Source organism: Quercus robur, chromosome 5, assembly GCF_932294415.1.
Source record: "Quercus robur chromosome 5, dhQueRobu3.1, whole genome shotgun sequence".
Lineage (NCBI taxonomy): Eukaryota > Viridiplantae > Streptophyta > Magnoliopsida > Fagales > Fagaceae > Quercus > Quercus robur.
In genome coordinates this window covers 75,259,802-75,283,578 of record NC_065538.1, presented here as the reverse complement: position 1 = coordinate 75,283,578, position 23,777 = coordinate 75,259,802, and the positions used below count along the sequence as shown (strand labels likewise).

At 30.9% G+C, this 23,777-nt stretch overlaps 1 protein-coding gene across 1 annotated transcript; it reads left to right on the top strand.

Moving 5' to 3' along the window:
* Window positions 1-8,374: 8,374 nt before the first annotated feature.
* Window positions 8,375-14,693, top strand: LOC126727093 (probable beta-1,3-galactosyltransferase 2). The gene is made up of 11 exons (XM_050432585.1): window positions 8,375-8,728; window positions 9,848-9,920; window positions 10,488-10,522; window positions 10,645-10,856; window positions 10,986-11,049; window positions 11,300-11,372; window positions 11,488-11,608; window positions 12,348-12,435; window positions 12,536-12,661; window positions 12,906-13,015; window positions 14,162-14,693. Exons 1-11 carry the CDS (start codon window positions 8,610-8,612, stop codon window positions 14,308-14,310), a joined length of 1,170 nt encoding a protein of 389 aa, XP_050288542.1. The 5' UTR covers window positions 8,375-8,609; the 3' UTR covers window positions 14,311-14,693.
* Window positions 14,694-23,777: the final 9,084 nt, after the last annotated feature.

Sequence of the window (23,777 nt, the reverse complement as noted above, 5' to 3'; positions counted from 1 at the left end):
CCTCTCACCAAACAAGTCAAAAGAAAAAGAAAGTACTCACCTCCACCACTTTTTCACTTCTTTCAGCTTTGCTTTCATAACATGTCATGATTTTCATTTTTTCCCATTAAATTTTTTTTATTCCCAATTGATAGAATCTAACCACAATGTACTAGTGGGGAACATAAGCATATATGATAAAACCCTAGAGCAAAAATAGCATTAGAGATTAAAAATATTTATATATATATATATATATATATTTTGTAACTTATCGAGACAAAGAGTTGTGATTGGATCAAAATTACTTTAATATATGTGATGATTATTACACGACAAGATTTAAGTGGTTTGCAGTGTATTCATGTCTTATCTGAGAACAGACAGAGACTGATAATCAAATAGTTATCTATAAATTTATTATTATTCTTATTTAAGTCTTTTGGTTATCCTTAATAGTAAACTCATCTAGATACCTTTTTACTTCTTAGTAATAACCTGTGGATTTATTCCAAAACCACTAATTAGAGGCATACAAGAAGGGGATGAACCTCATGATTCAATATGGAATGTCTAGAAAAGGTTCTAGAAAATGTTTTTTTATTTTATTTTTATCTTCCTTTTCAACTAGAGACTCAGAAAGTATAAAGATTCGGTATATTTTTTTTTTTTTTTTTTTATCATTAAACGATGATTATAATTTAATGATCCTAACCACAACCCAAAGGTCATACAAGTGCCAAGCAGAGGCACAAAGCCACAAATCCTTTCAAAGCAAAATTTTGCTTCTCACATACATGAGCACTGCTTAATTTGTTTAATATATATTGCAATATGAATATATACTTACTTACAAACGATGGTGAAACAACTATTGATGGATTATAAAAAAGAAACAACTATGTGAGCTCGTAGAGGTGTATTCCAAGTCATCGTACTTAATAAATTAATATTAAATATAATATTGACGTGTATAAAAAATTTACTATTATTATTTGATAAATTGACATGACAATTGAGTTATCATATGTAGGAAGCATAGTAAAACTCATTTTACGTGTATCATATTATTGGTTAACATGTACGATATTGATATATAACGCTAGTCATGCTTAAGATACATGCATTTTTCATTGGTTTCCTCTTAATCCAAATATGTTTCTATCAAGTATATATTTGCTTATGTATAATTTTTTAAAATTTCTTTTTTTTTTTTTTTTTTTAGTACAAGTACATTTTAGTTAGCTCAATTTCAAGAAAAAAAAAATCAGTAAAAAGTCAAATGAGGTACAATTTGGCCAGATACAATTGAAGTGAGTAGATATTGATAAGATATTGTCAACCAAGCTAAAAACATGCTAGACTGAATTGATACAATTTAAGACCAAATATTTTAGATATAAGTGAAGTCTTTTTAATGTTTAAATATATTAAGTAATATTTTTTATTTTTTAATATTATATTATTATTTTAAACTTTTTTTGGTTTTTTAAGATGCAAAGTTAGTAAATAATCAATCTTAAGTAGGATTTTATCAATTCTAGTTTTGAAAATTAATTTATGCATAAATAACTATAATAAAGATTCTCAGAAAATTATTAAAATACATTTGAGAAAAATGTAATCTTTTCATATAATCAAGAATTATTATATTACATGTTTGATCATAATTATGATAGTATTCATTTATATATACATACATATATATATATATATATAATTTTTTTTTTATTTCATTATCTTTTAACTATTTTTTTATGAATTTCATGTTTAATTGTGGGATTTTCATTTTCTTTTTTGAGTAATAAATTTATTTAGAGAGATTCTATTTGATATTCTATTAATTTTTTTATTCCTCTCTCTCTCTCACAAAATTTTCTTGTCTAAATTGATATTTCTGTAGTAGACATTTTTATTAGAAAAAAAATTTAAATAAAAGAATCAGCATCTTTAGTACAAATTGATAGTGTGACAAGAATAATAATATGTTTTAAAACTTAGAATAATATAATCTAAATCATTACTTGCTTTATATTGTAAAAAGGAATTTTATACATAATTCAATGAATGAAGACTAAACCAAACCAATATTAATTTTATATAAACAACCAAATATCATGTTTCAGGCATAAAATTTAATAAAAAAATATTTTTTATTTTTATTTTTAATAAAAGATTTTTGCTTTACCATGGATAAGGCTATACATGGTTAAGGAGAGTTGATATTAAAACCTTAATATGTTAAAGGAAACTGATTATCATCTGCCACATAAGTTATATAATTTTTTTAGAGTTATGACTCATCAATTTTGGATAAAGCAACCAAAAACTAAACAAATTCTAAATAAATTAGGTTTTGATATTCTCTAAAATTTTTTTTAATTAAATTAGAGAATTTTTTTTCTCCTATAAATTCTCTAATTTCATTACTTATTTATTAATTAAACATATATCATATATAATTTTTTTTTTATGGAACATGTTTGTGCATACACAAGATACCAACCATCGATAGACTATTAGTACGTGTTTGGCTTGGTGTTTTTCAAAAATTTTGTTTTCATTATTTATAGCTTTTTAAAAATTGTACTTTTTACTTAGGTACAATTGTACTATTTTTTTTTTTGGTAAACATGTACAATTGTACTATTGTTTTCTTGTTTTTGTTTTTTAACCAAGTACCCACTCTCCTGATATACAACCACGCATCCATTTTGACATGTTTTGCTAAGTACACATTTTTTTTCCCCAAAAGCTAATAGCATCATGGATTCATAGAGAGCAAGAATCCATAGATAACACATGCATCTTTTTTATTTTTTTCATCGGAATAAGGGGCCACCACAGAATTAATAATGTATAAAGTTTTAAGAAAAAGAATCTTCATGCTACTCTTCCTTGGACAGATTCCTTTGATCTCTCTGATCAGTATCAACAAAATATCTATAAAAAAAATACCAAAGAGATTCAAATACCCTTTAGCTTCTTCCACCAAGTAGCTCTGCTTATATATCCCCTTTTGCCGACACGAATATCAATCATTTGTGCTTAGAAATTCCATAAACCCACCTCTAATTTTCTACATGTGGACCACCTGATCGATCACTCTTTTGGTTGTCCTTAAGATCCCAAAACCAAAAAAGCCTATCTACTAATCTTAATACTTAAGCGATGAGTGATTCTTCCATTATAGGATGGTGTAAAAATGGATTCTTTAAACTTCTTTACTAGGCCATCTATACTGTCTCCATCTTCATCATGTTATTATCTACTTTGTACATTGGCAAAGGTGCACCACCATGTGTATGTGTTTGAAATGATTAATCATTAGCTTTCTTTTGCTGCTAATTCCTCATTAAAAAAATGCTTAATCTAAATGGGATATTTGATCAATTAGAAGGCACTACAATTGCCATTATCCTATCATTTATTTTCACCAAAATCATAGATTGGAAGTGGAAAGGTATATATTACTTTGCACTTCACGATCGATAGAACACAACTAAAAAAAATCACTCCAATATAATTACCAATTACCAAATGCACTTTAGAAAATGGGATTGAGATATATGCTATTGCACTGTACGATCAATCATAGGTGTGTGAGAGAAAAGTTAAAAAGTGATGTGTAAAAGTGAAATGATAAAAAGTAAAGGTTAACAATTTTTTTTTTTTTTTTTTTTTTTTATTCAAGAACTAAGAGTAAAGGTGATTTTTGCAGTTTTTAATCTTAATCATTGATTCCTTATTGCATGGTCTGCCGGATCTTAATCCTAGAAAATGACCTAAAAAAAAAAGTCTAAATTGATGTGAAGAAGATAAAGCATGTGAGATTCCATTTTTATATATAATCCAACAAACTCAGCTAAAAAAGAATGCTCTAAAAGATGTTGCAATTTTTAGGTCAATTGATCTTGTAAAAGTGTGAAATTCAAACCTATATAAATAGGACACCATCTCTTTCTTGAACTCGCTAGTAAGACCTGAAGTAGATAAAGCCAAAAGCAACACCCATATTGTAATTCTCATGCAGTACCAGCAGCAACCCAAGTTCTCATCCCCAATGTGAACTTGCCTTTTTTGAGACCAATATCAGCTATATATGCCACTTTCTCGTTGTGATTTTCTGCGTTACTATAACTTTGTAGGTTGTGGCTTCTTATTGGAAAGTATTAATTAGTCCAAGTGATTAAACTGATTGCATTTATTTAGCTACTAAAATTATACATAAAAGATGGGCATCAATGGTCTAAACTATAATAGACTTCACTATTGTAAAAAAAAAAAAAAAATTCACTATTGTAATAAAATAAAATAAAAACTGAAGCGTAAATGTAATTTACATTTGTTAGATTTAATCACTCTAAATTATTTTAGACCTTTAATTTTGAAAATCATCATTTTAGTCTGGTAACTTTACTCACTCAAAAATCATTTTAGCCCTTTAAGTTGGTAGTTTTTAGTGATTTTTGGGTAAAGTTATGAAAAAGCCTTTCAAGGACTATTACAACATTAATTTTTTTTTAAAAAAAACTTTTAAAATAACTTGGAGTTTTTTTCTTTTCTTTTCTTTTAATTTCTATGTAGGCATGTCCGGAGGTGAAATAGGGTTGGATCATGGGTGTCTCATTTGCATTTCCCTCATTAGGATGAGAAAAACTAATGTAAAGTTAGTGAGAGATAGGTTGGAGACAAGATTGGTTGTAGGTAATTGTCATCCATAATTAGGTTGCATGGATATTGATGAGATAGAGATAAAAGATAAAGGGGTGAGACTACACACACACACACACAGATAGAGAGAGTATAATTATATATATGGTATGTATTTAAAAGTATTAATGGCATGTTTGGTAGTCTATTATAGATACAGTAATGTGATAACTATTTCTATAGCTATTCCAAAGTTACACACACACACACATAGAGACAGAGACAGAGATAGAGAGAGTATAATTATATATATGGTATGTATTTAAAAGTATTAATGGCATGTTTGATAGTCTATTATAGATACAGTAATGTGATAACTATTTCTATAGTTTAGCTATTCCTTAGTTTGCTTATATTTTTATTATAAGGGATAATCGTTCTTTATGAATAACTATTCTTTTCTAAAAGGATTATAATAGTTCTTACTATGTGTAATAATTTCTAAAATTAATATATTTCTAAATATAAAAACTTTCCATATTCATGAAATATTTTTAAAAATAAACCTCACTTTCTCAAATTTTAAAATTATTCTTTTTTAAGAAATTTAATTGTATAAGTAAAATACGTCCTAAATATCAATCTTAAGTTTTATTTTAAAGTTAAAACTTACAACTAAACATATGATTAGGTTTAATAATTTCATTACAACACTTTTTATTATCACTAATAAAAATTATCATTATTTTCATAATCTCTATTTAATGTATCAAACGTGCTATAAATTATATATATATATATATATAATTTGACTATATCTTAAATAAAAATATATGTGCACATTTGGGACATAATGAGTTGAGAAGTGGTGGGACAAGCAAAATTTGTCTCAAATATCCTCTCTTCGAGATGGGAAAAACCTGTGTGAGGTAAGGCAAGGCACATGGGACAATTTGCCACTCAAATTTCTATGTGCCTAAAAACATAAATATGATCACTATTGTACAGTAAAACTCTTAAATACTCAACTTTAATGCTAAAATCTAAAAATAACCCTAAACCTTTTATCTTATATGAGTAAAGAATACAAAAGGCAATTACCAAAAAAATTTCAATGATTTCAAAGGAGATAATCTTAGAAAAGGGTATTATTGTACTTAAAAGAAAGAGGATTAGTTAGCCGATTAAGACAACCCAAAAGGCTAAAAAAAAAAAAAAAATCAGTCGCAAATCACCTTTAGTGTGGTGTCAAAAACTTACAGCCAAGTGCATTATTTGACACCAACGATTGATATCATTTTTTTAGATATCTTTTCATTTTTGTATGTAAGACAGTAAGAGCCTTCAGCGTCGGATTAGAAATTATGAGAAAAAGGATGTCGGTGCTTAGAAAAACGTGTAAAATGTATGTAACTTATGTGTAAAAGAGTCTACAAAGTAAAAATTAAAATAATAATTTTGTGCAAGTAAAGGCTATTATAACTTGTGGGGCTTTTGTTTCACAAAAGAACGCAAGCTCGAGGAGTCTTATAATTATAATTATAGCATGTCTAGCCACCACAATTATTTACTCAAATTCTATCCCAACAAGCTAGCTAGAAAATAGCTATTTTTATAAAGAAAAAGCCACGCTGATTTAGCCAAATCTGATGAGTCACTAGTAAATAATTTCCATAATTATTTTATTCCCATCTCAAACCATTAATCTTCCTCGCGACCTCCAAACACAATTATAATAAATAAATGTTAATGACTATCACAATTAACAAACTCTATAATTAAATTAAAAATTAAACAATAAGAGAAGGGGTAATTAAGTTTTATTACATAGGTTCTGTGGGGGTCTGAGGACTGAGGAAAGGGTTGTAGAACTCTAGAGTGGATATTGGGGCATTACATGTTTGAAGAGGGAGGCTACTCGAGGATAAGAGAAGAAGAAACAAAAGGTTCTTAGAAGCTTCAGGTGGGAAGGATTGACTAAAGAAAGAGAATCATGAGGAGTAGGGGAAGTTTCCATCAAGAAATAGCTTGTTGCCTCCGCATTAAATGGTGGGGCAACAGCTTTATCAGCTGTATTGATGAGGAAATGACCTGAATAGTGTAATTCACAGTTAAACAACTCCTTCTACTACATTCCTTAGATGTTTAAAAGGACAAGTGTCGCTAGGAGAAATTTGTTAGGTAAAGATGGGGGATTAGGATGTGAAGTGAAGGGAGTATATAAGAAAAAGATGGTTCTCATAGAAATGGGATCAGACAAAAAAAAAAAAAAAAAAAGTAACAAGGAGAACATTGAGAGAAGAGAGTGAGCAGTGTATTTTTTTGTGTATCATTGGCTTCCTTGTGCAGTCTTGTACTTAGACATTTGCTCACGTTTTCTATAATATTTTATTTCCATCCTTAGACAAGGCCCTCTCTTATTGTTTGATTTCCTCCCTTACGAATCTATTAATTTGGGCCATAGTTGAACTGTACAAACCCACTGTTCTGAGTGGACTTGGGTTGCTAGATTTTTTTATTCTTACAAGTTCCAATAATTATACTCCCTCCGTCTCACTTTTTTTGTCAAGTTTGAAAAGTCAAACTTTTTAAGAGAACATCATTTATTGTCTTATTTACCTTTTAAAAATGTATTAGTTTCCAAAACTACCCTTAAAAAAAATTTATCAAAAAATTGAATTAGTAAATTAATAGGGGTATAATAGAAATATTAGTAAATTAATGACTTTTATTTTTAAAAACAGGACAATATTTTAGGACATCTCAAAATAGAATAAAGGACAAAAAAAGTGGGATAGAAGGAGTATTATATAATAAAATTAATTCATTATTGTCATCAAATATGGGACTATCACAATTTGTACTTTATAATCAAACTAAAAATTAAAAGTTATTAAAACAATAAGAGAAAATGGACAATCATGTACATCTGGGCTTACCTTTGCATCCATATTAATTAAGTTTTATTAGGGGGCTCCAATTATCTCATTTGTTTAAGTTTATTCATTATTGTCATCAAATAAGGGGTATAGACTAAAATCCTGCCTATAATAAAAATAAACCTATTGATATCTTCTTCTTTTTTTAATAGAAAACCTATTGATATTTTGATTTAATGATAATGAATAATTATCATACAGGGAGCTTCATAAATTTCCAATCTACCATATTTAATTATTAAAATATATATAAATTTTAGTTTGAATCTTATAGAATTTAAATTTTCTTATTGAGCAAGTTGATGTGAATTTTTTTTCCCTCAATTATTTTTTAAGATTCACCATATAGAATAAGATGCTAAATTGTATGGAGTGCATGATTTCTAGAATTTCTGAACCATACATACAACTGTGCTGCAGCTTGCATGGCATGGCATGGCACAAACTTTCAACAAGTATTTTATGAAGCATTTGAAGAGATGAGTTTTTGAAAAATAATTATTTTTTATTACTTAATCAAAGACATATACATGAAAATATATATATATATATATATATAATTTAAAAAAAAAAACCGAAAAGGATAAAAATATAAACAGTAAAAAATTATTTAACCTCTTCAACATTAATGATAGTTATAAAGATGAATTTATTAGCAATCTTAACGTTCAATTGGTGTAAATAGGAGTTTATAGAATTTAAACAGTAATTAAGGAAAATTAATTAAACTCCAGATCAACGGTTATTGATTCAGTTATTCGTTAAAACTTACAAGTTTGTATTGGTAAGTTTCATTCACACAGAGCCGTTTGGTCAAAAGCTATAAATTGTACTGAAAAAAGTTCCTCTTTTTTCAGTGGGAGTCTCTTTCACTTGCATACAGCTCTCTCACCTGAGAGAGAGCGTGTATTAAGTGAAACAAAGCTCATACAAGTTCTGGGTCTGTCTGGTTTTGGCTCTATATTTGTGTTTTCCTTTTCTTTTTTTTAAAAAAAGTTTCTATTTTTAGAGTTGGGTGAGTGTAAAAGCTACACCAAAATGTCGGTGAAGAGTAGAGGAATGGGAGGAGGAGAGTATACTAAAAATGGAATGTCTAGGAACATGGCTTTTATGCTGTGCCTTTGCAGCTTCTTTGCTGGAATGGTTTTCACTAACAGGTATTTTTCTCAATTGGGTTTCTCTAAATTTTCAATTTTTAGTCACTGAATTGGTTGCGTTAACTGAATTATGCATTTTTGGCTAGTGGGTATCAGTAAACTCTTAGAATTCGGTGGGTTTTTGTGAAATCAATATGAAGAGGTTAATTGTTTTAAATTTTTGATAGAATGTGCTTAGCTGTTTATTAAAGGGTGTTCTTTGGAATGTTAATTGCTGCATTTCATTGAGGAGGGTTTGAATTGAACTAATGCTGTCTGCGTAGTTCAAATGTGTATGTATGCTTTCTGATGTGGTTTTTGAATTTGTGTTTTTTGACTCACATTGGGGCCAATTCTCCCCCTTTGCACTTGTTTTGTTTGTAATCTATCATTCATTATCATTTTGTTTACAATGTACTATGTGCTTTTCATTTTTCATTTTTCCTTCGTCAATGTTTCATGTGATTACTTCAAAACAGATGTAGATTGATGCAATACGTAGTGTTTTTTCCACTTGTTATGGTGTTTTTTGTCAAATGCTATCAAAATTTAATGTACTAGTTAAATTGTGACTTAATCTTTCCTTCTATCATGATTCATGAGCGTTTAAGAGTCTTGCCTTGCATGAGATGTAACCAACAGGTTGTCCAAAGGTGGCATTTCTAATCAGTCTTATTTTATTTGGCTCCGAGGGGAATTACTGTAAAGAAAAAAACAAAGGAAGGAACTTTTAAATTAACTGTTTTATATTTTATTGTTTTAGTTAATGTGAATTGTGAAAATCAACTCAACCGGACCAAATTATTGGAGCTGGGTGAATTGGAAGTGCTTGTCATTTTAGGTCCTATATAATGAACAACTGAAATTCAAAAGTACATTCTTTGTTTACTTATTTCTCAATTGAAACGATTATCTAATACTGCTTCTCAGGCTTATTATTTTACATTTTCTTGTCATCGCCTTAGGCCACATTGATTTTATGTTGTATAACCTGGTTTCCATATCAATGCAGAACAGGCTTATTATTATTTTACACTCCTTTTTTTTTCCTTTCCGATTGCCTTTTTATGGTAAGTTACATGTAAAGGAAGCTGCTTGTTAGCATAGGTATGTCATATTGATCAATAAATTATGTATCAGGATGTGGACAGTGCCTGAAGGTAAAGATGAAGATGCTCAAATAAACTTAAAATCTGAGAATTATCCAAAACTTGTAAGTAAATGTACCGTACTTCTAATCATGAGTCATTATGTGCTCCACTTCTTTGGCTATTGATCTATTGATATTTACTATAATCTCACATGAAAAGGTAGTTTTCTTTGATTATACAGCTCTGATTCTGAAATTGCAAATATCATGAAATAACTTATCAGTGAAGTCCTACAATTGGCTTTTATAGTAAATGATTTGTTCATAACAAAACTACAGTTCTTGGAAATGTCATTTCTAGGAAAAATTGCTTTGGAAATCCTGATTTGACAACTAATTTATTTTTAGTTTTGGGGGAAGTGGGTTGGATGTGGATTAGTGAAAAGGCCTCTGGTATCTAATTTTTCAGAATTTGCTTTACTATTTCAATAATAATGTGCACACGTGCCAGATATGATTGACCAAAAAATTGCAAATCCTACTCTAGTTGCTTCTCAAAAATATTCTTCCTTCCAAACTTAGCCTTAAGCTTGCTTTGTTATCTTTAGCTGTAATTTTACTTCTTCATTACATCATCTGCATTTGATATGTTTGTAATGATATTTTTTTTTAACTTTTTCTTGCCATCAGAACATTGTACAGCAGAACACCAATGACAGTATGGGGTAAGTTTCAAGGACCCAGCTTGATATTTGTACACTATTCTGATGGCTGTTTAGACTGGATTTTTCACTAATATGCCACAAGTGACCTAAATGCAAACCTTATCATTGTATATGAAATGCAGGTCCTTGGATGATAGAATATCAAAATTGGAGATGAAATTAACAGCTGCTACGGCAGAACATGAATCTATAATTCGTGGCAGCCCAAAGTCAGCAAACTTCAAGAAAGTTGAAACAAATGCGAAAAGAAAATACTTTGTGGTTATAGGAATCAATACAGCTTTTAGCAGCCGCAAACGAAGAGATTCTGTTCGTGCTACTTGGATGCCACAAGGTGCATTAACTTGGCTTCATAATTCTCTTTTATTTTCTCTCTCTCTAGATTTAAGAACATTTTATATGCTATTTCAGTTTCTTGTCATATCTCATCTGTGGTGGGTTCTCATTGATTAAACATTACTAGGTGAGAAGAGAAAGAAGTTGGAGGAAGAGAAGGGTATTGTGATGCGCTTTGTTATAGGTCACAGGTGATCTTTATATGTCTTCATAGCTATTGTCAATTATTGCCACCACACTTACTGTTTGTCTGTATTCTTTTACCCAACATGCAATACATTCTGCTTCAATAATAAGATATGAAGTTTGCGGCCTTAGCAGACCAATTCTCTGCATAAACTTATTATCTTTTCAACAGCATATTTTCTTTTAAGGTGGTGCTCTGCATGAATTTGCATAAATTATTTGGTTTCATGGTATTAATTGGCCTTTCGTCATTAGTTCGACATCTGGTGGTATACTTGACAAAGCAATTGAAGCAGAGGAGACGCGGCATGGAGACTTTTTGCGGCTGGTGAGCTTTTCGTCTTACCCCTTTTAAACTGTTATCTAATTCAGCCTGTGAAACTTTCATTTATCTACTGTAAAAATAGACTAGAAAAAGAAATATTAATTGGTTGTGAAAGCAGGACCATGTTGAGGGCTACCTGGAACTATCAGCCAAGACTAAGACTTATTTTTCAACTGCTGTTTCCTTATGGGATGCTGAGTTTTATGTTAAAGTTGATGATGATATCCATGTAAATTTAGGTAATGATGGTTCCAATTTCCTGCATTTCTTCCTTCATCTTGCTTTGTGATTTGTCTATACTGAAAATTCTGATTCTATTAAAGTGGTATAGGTATGGGTCTTGTGTGTGTGTGCTCTGTATGTAATTACTTCTGGTATAAGTAATCGAAGATATATGATGCTGCATTTAGCATATGTGATTGTTTAAGTCTATTTTTATCATGAAGCAGTAAGAATTTATGTGATGTTAACAGCTGGATCAGAGGCGATGAAATAAAACAATTGTCAAACACTGCTAAAAAAAATTGTCCAATAAACATTTCATACCTGAATAATATGTTTATAGCGCTATGTACATTGGAGAGGATCTTCATAGTCCACTGGATATTTGTAACATTGTTGTTTGGCCTCTCTATGTAATAAGCATTGCTTGCAAAAAGAAAGATTTTATAAGAAAGCAAGTGTTTTCTGTTGAAAATTGTTACAGTGGAGTTCCAAGCATCTATGATCTAGCTATTGCATGTTGAATGGATTGTTTATTTTGATGACTGATGAGCACAACTTTGAGATTCCCGTGTGGCATGCCTGATGTGCCATGTAGCACAATTGTTTTCTTGATCTACTTCTTTCAAAATTGTTACTGAATGTTAGAAACATTTCATATTACTACCGTATTGTAAACTTGATTGTGACATTACTCTTGTTATTACATTTGACCCTTTGTCTCATTTGAGTTCATTTACTCTAAACTTTCTGCAGCTATGCTTGGTACAACTCTAGCTAGACACCGTATGAAACCTCGGGTTTACATTGGGTGCATGAAGTCTGGTCCTGTCCTTGCTCGAAAGTAATCCAATTTATCCTTTTTTTTACTTTTATCCCCTGAATTAGCTAAATATATAGATATTGGTAAAAATCTGGTTTATGGCTTCCTTTCTTTGGAACAGGGGAGTGAGATACCATGAACCAGAGTATTGGAAGTTTGGTGAGGTGGGAAACAAGTATTTTCGACATGCTACAGGACAATTATATGCTCTCTCAAAAGATCTGGCTACTTATATATCGACAAACCAGTAAGTTTGCAGTGTCTTTACCTTTTGGGTTAAAAGAAAGTTCAAACTTGTTATGATTGAATGAGAAACATATGGATATGTATAACTGAGTCAGCAAGTGGAACCAAGAGGTTCTGGTTCCATTGCCGTGTCCACTTTTTAGCCTCATTTGTAACATATCTATAGCTGTATGTTGGAAATGGTTAAGTTGGGTTGTAGAATAGCCTTAAATCTTTCGATCATAATTTGTTTGAAATTATTACAGGCCTATACTGCACAAATATGCCAATGAAGATGTTTCATTAGGTTCTTGGTTAATTGGTATAGATGTGGAGCACGTGGACGATAGGAGACTCTGTTGTGGTACCCCACCTGGTAATTTAAAATTTTATTTTATTGTTTTAATTACATTCTTTGTTCCTTTTTAAGGTTTTGTAACCACGTATTTGTTATTTGAGTCATGTATTTTATTAAAAGGAACAAAGTCAATGTTAAGCAACAAATGAAAATTATGATGTCTAAATATGTTATACAGTATGTGAAGTCAGAATTCATCATGATGTCTGTGTCTTTAACCTTGGGCTAAGAAGGTATTCAACCTCTTAGAATAAATAAATAAACAATGGATGGGATTAGACTTTGTTACATGTATTATAAATATCTAAACAAATTACTTAATTTGTTTTTTATATCTATTATCTAGTCCCAGTAAAACTTTGATCTAAAAAATTTATTTTGTTCAAATGTTTAGAATAACAAAAACCAATTAGATTTCTGTCAGCTAGTATTACTATATAATTTTTCAATATTTTGTTCAGTTGCATTAACTTATATCTATTTGAGTTAATGAATTGACCCCCTCTGGTTTTGAAATAAAAAGTTCAATCCCTCCATCTCTTACAGGTCTTAGTTTCAGTTAACAAGATAAATATCTAGATCTAACAAGTCTCTAAATTTGTCTTCCCATAACAAGAACTAGGAGATATGGTACTTCACAAATATCTTGATTTTAGTTAGTCTATGTTACCACCAATTTACTGTAATGACAACGTGTAGTCTTCATATGGGTCATTGTTTCTTCTCTGCCTCTGTCTTTTAATTAAACCATGAATAGATTGTAGCCAGTATTTGTTTTCCAGTTTAAGGATGTGAACAATTATGTGAAGGTTAGCAGTTCGACCTAACAGTTCATCAACTCTGTTATCTTCCACTTGATTGGTCCATATTCCAAATTCTGCTGATGAACTGATTTTGGTCCACTATATATCATGGACCTCTCTGGTCCCTTCCATTACAGGTGCTTTTTAATTCAAATGTAGATGACCTAATTAGTAGATATATGCTCCATGGTCTTTTAAGAAGTATATAGACCAAGTGCTTGGTCTGTTATAGTAGCAACCTGCATCAGCTCTATGGTGCTGAGACATTTTTTATTTTTCAGAAGGATGTAGATATTTTTCAAAAAAATAAAGTGCTGCCCGCATGAATTTTCCTATAGAGTTGATGTAGTTGTTCATGCAGATTGTGAGTGGAAGGCGCAGGCAGGCAACGTCTGCGTTGCTTCATTTGATTGGAAATGTAGTGGGATTTGCAAGTCTGCTGAGAGAATCATGGATGTTCACCAGCGCTGTGGTGAGGATAAGAATGCTTTATGGAGTGCAAGCTTTTAGAGACAAGTAAATGTTCCTCCAAACTCAGGAAGGACAAACAGATATCTGAAAAGGCAAGCATAGGAATGGTCCTTTTCCATCTAATACCTAAGTATTATGCAGGTGTAGAGAATGTATTTAATAACAGTTATAGAGTTATTATAGTTAAAGAGAAAAAGGGAGGCTTTGCTGCTTGGGGCTCTTCTGCATTTAAGCGGAGGAGATCCGCCCCTCTAAACGGCTAAAGAACAAATAGACTGTCACAACCTATTCTTTGTATGGTTGGAGGGCTTGATTGTAAGTTCTCTGACATGGCCATTGAGCTCAATAACATGTAATAATCTTTGTGAACGTCAATTCCTGCTTTTTGCATTTTCAATAATATAATATACGTCAATTTTTCATGAGCTCTCTCTTTCCTTCTTTCCTTTTCCCTAAAAAATAATTGTGTGGGTAGTTATGTTCTCTTATAATTTAGCTTCATCTGCTGGATGTCACAATACAGATTTAGTTGAGATGAGAAATATTGTGATGTTTAGAGTTCCTCATCTCAATTTAATAAACTGTCCATGCCCCACCTATAGGTTGTGTATAGCTAACAATTAGATGTGAAGAAATTATTCTCAAACTTAACTTTCTTTGCAAGTAATATGTATGTTTGGACCATTAATTTGGTTTTTTTAGGTGGCCCTTGCAGGTTGATTATAGCAGTCAACTCCAACATAGATTTTCAATGCTTAACATAAGATAGAATATGAGAAATAAATAATAAAATAAAAAACTCTGCTTCAGAACTACAGTTTCATCTACCTCTAGCCTCCTTGGAAACTAGTCCTCTCATCCTCAAGTTTATGCACCTACTGACGTTGCATTTAAATTACATTGTACATGTCCAGGACATCAACAGCTATAGGAAACCATAAGTTTGATCAGCAAACTCATGGAACCAAGTTCAATCAATTGGCTTAGGTTGTAGATTTTATTGACATCATATCAAACACATGGTACTTCTTTTGTGCTTTAACCAAAATTTGGAAGGTTTATGAAATGGAAGAGGTTTAAATCTAATTTTTTGCTGCCAATAGTTTCAAAAACCCTTCAATGGGCCACATAATGCATGACTAATAACATCAATCGTAACAACCAAATGAAAAGAAAAAAAAATGAAAAAGAAAAAGAAAAAACCTCATCCATCAGTTTACTACTGCATACATTGATTAAAGTTTCTAGGAAGGAAAAAAAATGTAATACAACAACAAACCTTAATACCAAATTTTTGGGGTCGACTATGAATAATGCCAATAAATAATTATAATGCATGATAGTTAGCTTAATGCACATGTGTTTCTCATTGATTTGCATATTAATGTTATTGCTTTGTGTGTTTGGCTCATCTAAGTACCATGTAACCATCAATTTCAACAGCTGGGGCCTAATTAAAGTAAACTAAGAGCATCCACATCAGTTCGTGGATACTCATCTAAAATACAAAAAGTGCTCCAATTTACACATTTTATCCCAAAATCCTTCCACATCAGTTCATATAAAAATGTCTAAATATACATGATATCTTGCAAAATGAACAGTAACCGTGCATATATACACGGTTACTGTTCATCGTGTAAATGATTTTTTTATATTATTTTCTCTCCTCTATCAAACTACTCCTCTTTCCCAACCATTACAACAACCCAGCACACCAGAATAACCACCCAACCACCAAACCCAGCGCCACCACCAAACACCACAATCTAGCACAGAGTATTAACCAAACTCAACTGAAAATTAACCCAAACACATCCACAGACAAATCAACATAGAGATACACTTGCTCAAAAGTGAAAAAAAAAAAAAAAAAAAACACAGAGATACACAAACACACCCACACACAAACAAACCCAAACGGACAAACAACAAAGAGAGATCGGTGCTTATCGGAACGATCGGAGCTCGTGGGTATGGATCTTGCCTGATCGGAGCTAGGGAGATACACTAACTGATCGGTGCTTGTGGATCGGAGCTAGGGAGATCTCGGTCAAATTTGATCTGGTCGGATCTGCTCGGTGCTTGTGGATCGAAGCTAGGGAGATCGGTATAGAGATGATTCAGAAAATTGATTCAGAAAGGGAGATTGGTATAGAAATGATCAGAGCTAGGGAGTTGTGGATCGGTATAGACCAAGAGGGAGAGTTGATTTAGATTTGAGTATAGAGATGGGTTATGGGTGTAGAGAGCTGTATCAGAAAAAATGGGTTCAAAAAAAATGGGTTGAGAGAGAGAGAGAGAGAGAGAGAGAGTGCGCGTATAATAAAGGGGTTGGTTGAGGAAATAATAAAAAAATCGAGAAAATTGATTATTTAAATAAATGAGGTGATAAAATAGATAAACTGATGTGGGTGTTTTGTAAAAGTGAATGTATAAAATAGAAAAAGTAGGTTTTTAATGTAAAAATGGATGTGTAAAATACATGGACTGATGTAGTTGCTCTAATAAAAATGGGTGGACAAGAATAGAACGTACAGGTTTCTCGCTACAAATGCATGCTAGCTGCACCGACTTTTTTCTTCATATATAAACACATTACTCACTCTCTTGTCAAGGATTAATGGAAAATTTATCAGCACATAACAACTGAAAAATATTTCTAGCTTACGTAAAATCAAGGGTAGAGGAAACAGGAATCAAAGAAAACAACAAATTAAAGTTGGGATGATGATGATGGACCCTAACAATTTGATTCTTAGAGGACACTAGAGTGGACTCACCTAAGGTATCCCCCACATGTAACTAATGGTATTGCTTGGAGCATGTTCCCCTAGTACCAAATACTGTGTTCATAGAATAAAGATGAAAATATTTGTTTGTATGTGTATACGAAAGACTGTGTGTAACTGTGTAAGAGATAATAACTCATATATTCTAATTGAAAAGGCAATAATGGTCTCTAGTATGAAGGGTGCAATATATTAGGAATATTCAATGTACCAAGGTTTTAATTGAGGGGCAATATGTGTATGTTGTAAACTTTATTCATTTTGTAGTTATAAACTAGTCGTTACATATATGAATGTAGGCACATTGGGGAACTACTTAAATTGTATTGATCCACAATTTTCAAAAGAGTGAGAGGAATTTGAAATAATTGAATGAATTGATGATGGGCAGCTTTCTCTTTAATTGCCCTCCCTTCTACTTCTGCTTCTTCTTTCTTTCATTTTTTTTCCTTTTTTTTTTTTTTTTTAATTAACCAGTTAGAAAATTCACACTATTAATAAAAGATGCATTGGTAGCTTTCTATCTTAACTAGACAATCACTCCACTTTATAACTTTATCCCATTTGGCTATTTTATTTTTGGGGTTCTATGAGCAATCTCCAATTAAAATTGGAACGGGACTCTAAATTCGATTGAAACGAGATTAATGTTTATTTGGGAACAATTTATATTACTTTTTGTTAAACTTTTTTTTACTAAAAATGTGTTAAAGTATACTTGTACTTCGAAAAAGTGAAAAAAAAAAAAGTAAGAAAATATGAGGTTTTAAAACTAGTGAATATTACACTTTTATCTTAATGCTAAAATCTTACCAAATTAACAACAATCGTGAGTATTGTTCTTACTTTCTGTCAAATACTACATTAACCCAAAAAGTTTCAGTTAGTCCAAATAGATAATATCAATCATTTAGTACTATTAATTATATATGGTATTTGTGAGTTCCAGTTAGGTCAATAGATAAAGTCTATAATAATTGAATAAAAGATATGAAGTTTTGCGATTGCAACTCCCTTTAAAAAAAATAAAAAATAAATAAAAAAACAACAACAACAACAACAACAACTATATATGGTGCCACTCGTGTGTGAACATTCCGCAACAACACATGACAAGAAGAAAATATATATATTTGGAAGTAGCGGAACCTTTTTTTTCTCAAATCCTAATAAAGGAAATTTGTATCTATCCCCATGATCTGTCCCTCTCCCATGTGAATTAATTCCAGTGTCTCCCTATCTTTTACACTAAAAAACAACCTCGCTTTTCAACTCTCTTCACGTGCAAACCCCCTCATAGTACCAAACCCAAGTTTGATACCCAACCCTAGTTTTACCTCTATTTTAAGTATATTTTAAGTATTTTTGTTAGAGATAAACTATGTCCACAACATTTTTATAACAAATCATAAGTAATTAATTATAATTAATTCAAATTTGAACCTAATACTAAGATTACTTTTTTGTCCCAATAATAACAATCTGCCACTTAAAATTTGTTATAAAAATGTTGTGAAAATATTGTGGACATATCATTTTTTTTTTTCTTTATTAGGATTTTGGGTAATTAGATAAGGATGTGTATAATGGATTTGTTAGATTAATCTTTAAATAAGACTTATTTACTTGTAGAAGATAAAGATTGAGTTTCATTTGAATTTAAATGTTACTTTATCTTGCAAAGCCATCTAAATATATGGTTTGATGTTAAATAATAAAACTGTAATGAATTTCTAAGTAAATTGTTAAATAGTCTAATGTGGAGGTTGGACTCTTGAAGTAACCAATACAAAAATTGGGTTCACAACAATTGGTATCAGAGTCAATTGTAGAGGACCATCGGATGGAAAGATTAGAAGCTAGAAGCTATAGTACAAATGCTCGCAGTGATTCTTGCTCCTGCCTTGATCAAAATGTGGGTAACCAAAACAATGATCATGCAAAAAGTTCACACAACTAAGGTGAGACAGGGAGGTCCAACCATGGACTAACGAGTTCTACTTGAGTTGTCATCCCAAAGGTAGCAAAACCCTAGTTTTAATGTGTGACAATGAAGGCTTACGAAATATTTTTTTAAGATTGCAGATCCAAGGAACAAGAAAGTGGTAACAAGGTCTTAAAGGATGGGTAAGTACGACACCTATAAAAAAAAAAACTCGAGCCTTTATATCTTTACGCCATTCGCCTACAAAAGCTAATGGCATGTCATTCAAAATAAATAATAAAACTTGAGGAATGTAAGAATGGAAGGAAAATCAAATCCAAAAGGTTGACATTTAAGAAATCAAAGAGAAGTGCTTCATGGAAGTGGAGGAAGAGCGAGACACTACAAAAAAAACAGGCTTATACCTGCGCTTCAAAAACTCGGGTATATCTCCTAAAAGCACTAGCATAGGTCCATTTAGGCTATACTGGTGCTTTCTATAGTGGCTTAGACCATTTTTTTACTTTTTAGTAGTGAGAAAAAGAAGAAAGACTCTTGAGTACAAGGGTTTTTTTTAGAGGGGGAGAATGTTATGAACTTTTATTTAGGTCTGGACTTTCTAGAAATAGTCTATTGATCAATTAGGAGGTTTTGGTTTTCTCGAAGCAACCAACACAAAATTGGGTCTACATCACTCTCTCTCTCTCTCTAAAGTTTGGTGATTATATTTGTTTGGAATTTGAGGTTAGCATAAGCATATTCATACGAATAAGAAATAAAAATCATTCATACAAAACATAAAAGTTTAACATGGTTTGATTAACTACGTGTCTATGTTCATGGGTAACGCCAATCAAAATTCACTATACTTATAAGGATTATAAATATTCTTAATCAAAACCTCTCAAACAATACTTATAAATCTTGCATAAAAATAAACAAAAACAAAATTCTCACAAAAATACAAACTAACTCATAAAACCTTACACAGACAAACATTCCCAAAACCCGAACCCAACCAATAACTCTCGCACAAACAATAACAAACTTTTAACTTACAAACACAGTATCTTTTAACCAAAAAAAAGAATTTATCAAACTCATGTTCTTTTAAGAGTTTCTCTCCCCATGTGGAATACCTGTTGAACTAAAGCTACTAAACCCTTTGCAAATACTAATTATATATAAAACTTTAATACTTATTCTTTGGGGTGACTAAAAGATAAAATTACTTACTTAACAAGGAATAAATCTATTCTTTATCAAGAACACTTAAAAACATAACCAAGTCTAAATTAGAATTTGAGTTACATTGTAACATATTCTGTACCTGACAATGACCTAGGCTTTAACCTAAGCCAATTTGGAGACTCGAACATAAATCCTAACTGCAATTAGTACTAAGCTTACCAATACATTCGATAAGATCTTCTCCTACTCTTGATTACACATATACAGCCTTTAGTACACAAGAATCAGATGAGCTAGAAAATTCCACCATAAAGATGCACCAATTTGAAGGTGTCTTCAATTCATCATCTTCATGGCTTACATATATATAGAGGGTGATGTAGTTATTAAACACAGATAAATTTAGTACTTTTCGTACTTCCGCCAACAAAGCAACATGATTATGCACCTCCTTAATATGTAGAACCTGGACCTTTGTTCCTTGGCCATAGCTAAGCATCTTTTCTTCACGCTTGAATCCTCTTCATCACAATTGTGTTCTTCAGTTGATGATGGAGCAGAATAACAGTGACCCATCTTCTGGTTTTTTCGTATGGTAAACTGGATCTAGAGGGCATGCACAATCAATGCAGAGAACTACAGAAAAACCCAAAAAGGGAGAGAAAGAGACCAGAGAGAGAGAGAGAGAGAGAGAGAGAGAGATGGTGAAGTTACCTTGGACGAATGGCCTTGTGGTCCTGGTATATATATACAGCTGCAGTCCTCCCAAGTGTTTACTGGTCTATGAGAGGAGAGGTTTAATATATGCTCGTACCATTGATTTGTAGGTGTTATGAGGAGATTGGGAGTCTCAAGGCTCATAAGAAAAAAGACAAGTGATTCTTCTGAAACGATAATTAAGTTTCATTGTTGAACAAGAAGACTAGCTAGGATGAGGTACATGGGCTATAGTGAAAGATCAATGAGTTTTAAAACTTCTATAAGTTTTAGTAGCTCACATAGATGTTTCAATAATTGGCACCAAATATATATATATATATCATCCTTATATGGTTTTTTTTTTTTTTTTTTTTTGGACCTATATGTACAACTTCATTTGAGATAAACTAAAATTTATTATCGACTTATTATTTAGCTTAAAAAATAAATTTGATAGTTCTGATAAATTTGACTCAGATTCTCTCTTATCCATATTGCTATTTTGCTCAGATTCATGAAACAGACATCATACTTCTAAATAGTATTGTACCTGTAAAAAAAATTGGAAAAAAAAAAAAATATATATATATATATATATAACTTGCAAAAAGATTGGAACTGTAAAAGGTCATGGATATTTACTAGATTTAAGAAGTAAAAATTAGAAATTTAAACAAGCAGGCTCTTCTATGGGGATGGCCTATGAGGCAAGGATTGCACGCTTGGTCCCTCCAAAATCCACTGTCTCACTGATCTGTAGCATGTGATTGCATCCTTTTGTGGGGTACTCTGGAAGGTAATTCAGAAGTTCAGACCAATCTCCAGGAGTACTTGGTCCATAAGGCCAGTCTCAGGAAAATTTTATAATTTTTTGTTTTTTTTTTGTTTTTCAATAACAACTTGGTCCAATCCCATTCTTTTTCCCCTAATCAATATCTAAGGGGTTTAGTTTTTGTTTATATTGCAATAAGCAATTCTGAAAGCTAATTTATTTTGTTTTATCAGTCTAAAGTTTTTGATTGAGGACTGTTAATTTCACAGCAATTTTTGTTAGTTGCCTCCAAAATAGCATTTGTCAGAATACATTCAATTTCACCAAATTCATCTGTCTATGAAGTACACTATTGTGTTTTCCTTTCATTGACCAGAGACTCTCCTTCTTTCTTTCTTTCTTTCTTTCCCTTTTCCAAATTATAGATAAGAAAAAAAGATTCAACAATCATATGGACAAACGTGAGTTGTCAACTTATGATGATAACTTTATTATTCATCCAAAAAACAAAAAAAATGATGATAATCATAATTTTTTTCAAACTTTCTCATGTATTGATGAGTTAGGGACAAGGTTATTTTTGACATGAAAATAATCAATTTCATAAAAAAAAATTTAAAAAAATCTTTCTTTATATGATTTTAAAAACTTGATACCAAATTAATTCATAAATACTAAAATTGAGGTTGCTTTTATGTTGGTCCCTTAATTATGAAAACTTATAATTTATACTCTTGACTATTATTACAATATATCAATGTGCCACTTCCTTTAACATTCATTAGAATCTTGTCATTAACCCACACAAAAATGACATCATTTTGTAAAGAAAAATAGAAAAGCAATGTCATTTTTAGGTAGGTTAATGGAGAAAATTTAAGAGATTGTATTGTACGTGATATATTAACATTGTTGTAATGGTCGATGATATAAATTATAAGTTTTGAAAATCTAGAGACCAATTTAAATGTAATCCCAATTTTTATTTTATTTTTTTAAAAGTAAATTACATTTTAACTATTCATTGATTTTTTTTTTTTTAACTTTCACCGTGAAATGAACCCTCTTTAACCTATATTCTCTCAAATCATCACGGGGATATTATATTTTTCCATCTTAAACTTTTATGGTTTTACCTCATTTACAATGTCCTCCCAAACTATCAATTTGCTTGATTAACAACCCGATTTGAAAGAATTGTATTAATATGCTCCTTGCACTCTAAATTGGTTGTTAAATGAAATGAAATTTTGTTGAATTATTACAAAATTATCCTCATTGGTCACAATAAAAAAATCACAATTTTCATATAATTTTAACTCTTAATTTAGACAATAGGATATATATATATATATATATATATAGACATAATTCTCTCAAAATGGAGTGTCAATCAAGCAAATTGTTAATTTAACAGATCTTTTCTTTTTTTGGAATGATTTATCATCTTAAACTTCTACCCCATTACAATGTTTTCCCAAACTATCAATTTGCCTGATTAACATCCCAATTTGAAAGAATTGTATCACTATGCTCCTTACACTCTAAGTGTCTGTTTGGGTAGCTTATTTTTTGTTAGCTTATTTTTTGTTAACTTATTTTACTATTCAACTTATTTTTAGTATTATTCATAGATCCTACTATACTATTTCAACTAACTTTTACCTTTATTTACAGTACTTTCAGTAAAAAAATTTCAGTTTCAGCAAAATAAACAGATCCTAAACAGACCCTAAGAGCACTCGCTATGGAAAATTATATCATATCCTATTTTACCATCTCAAAAAACTACTTTATCAATTATACCATACCATTTTACAATACACCCAACATCCCAATTTTTATTTTCTTATTCTACTCATTAAAATAATATATATTACCCACTAAAATAATATAATATATTCCAATACAACTCTCCCTCTCTCTTCTCCCCCATCTCTCTTCCACTTTATCAATTAAAATAGATTATAATTTTTACAATTGTGCTACAATGCCATCCTATATTTAGAATAGCACTATAGCACAATTGCAAAAAAACTTGCAATTTTGGCATTTTACAAGTTCGATTGCAACACCTTTTTGTGCCTAGATTTCACTTTTCCCCTACATTTCCCATTTGCAATTGCCA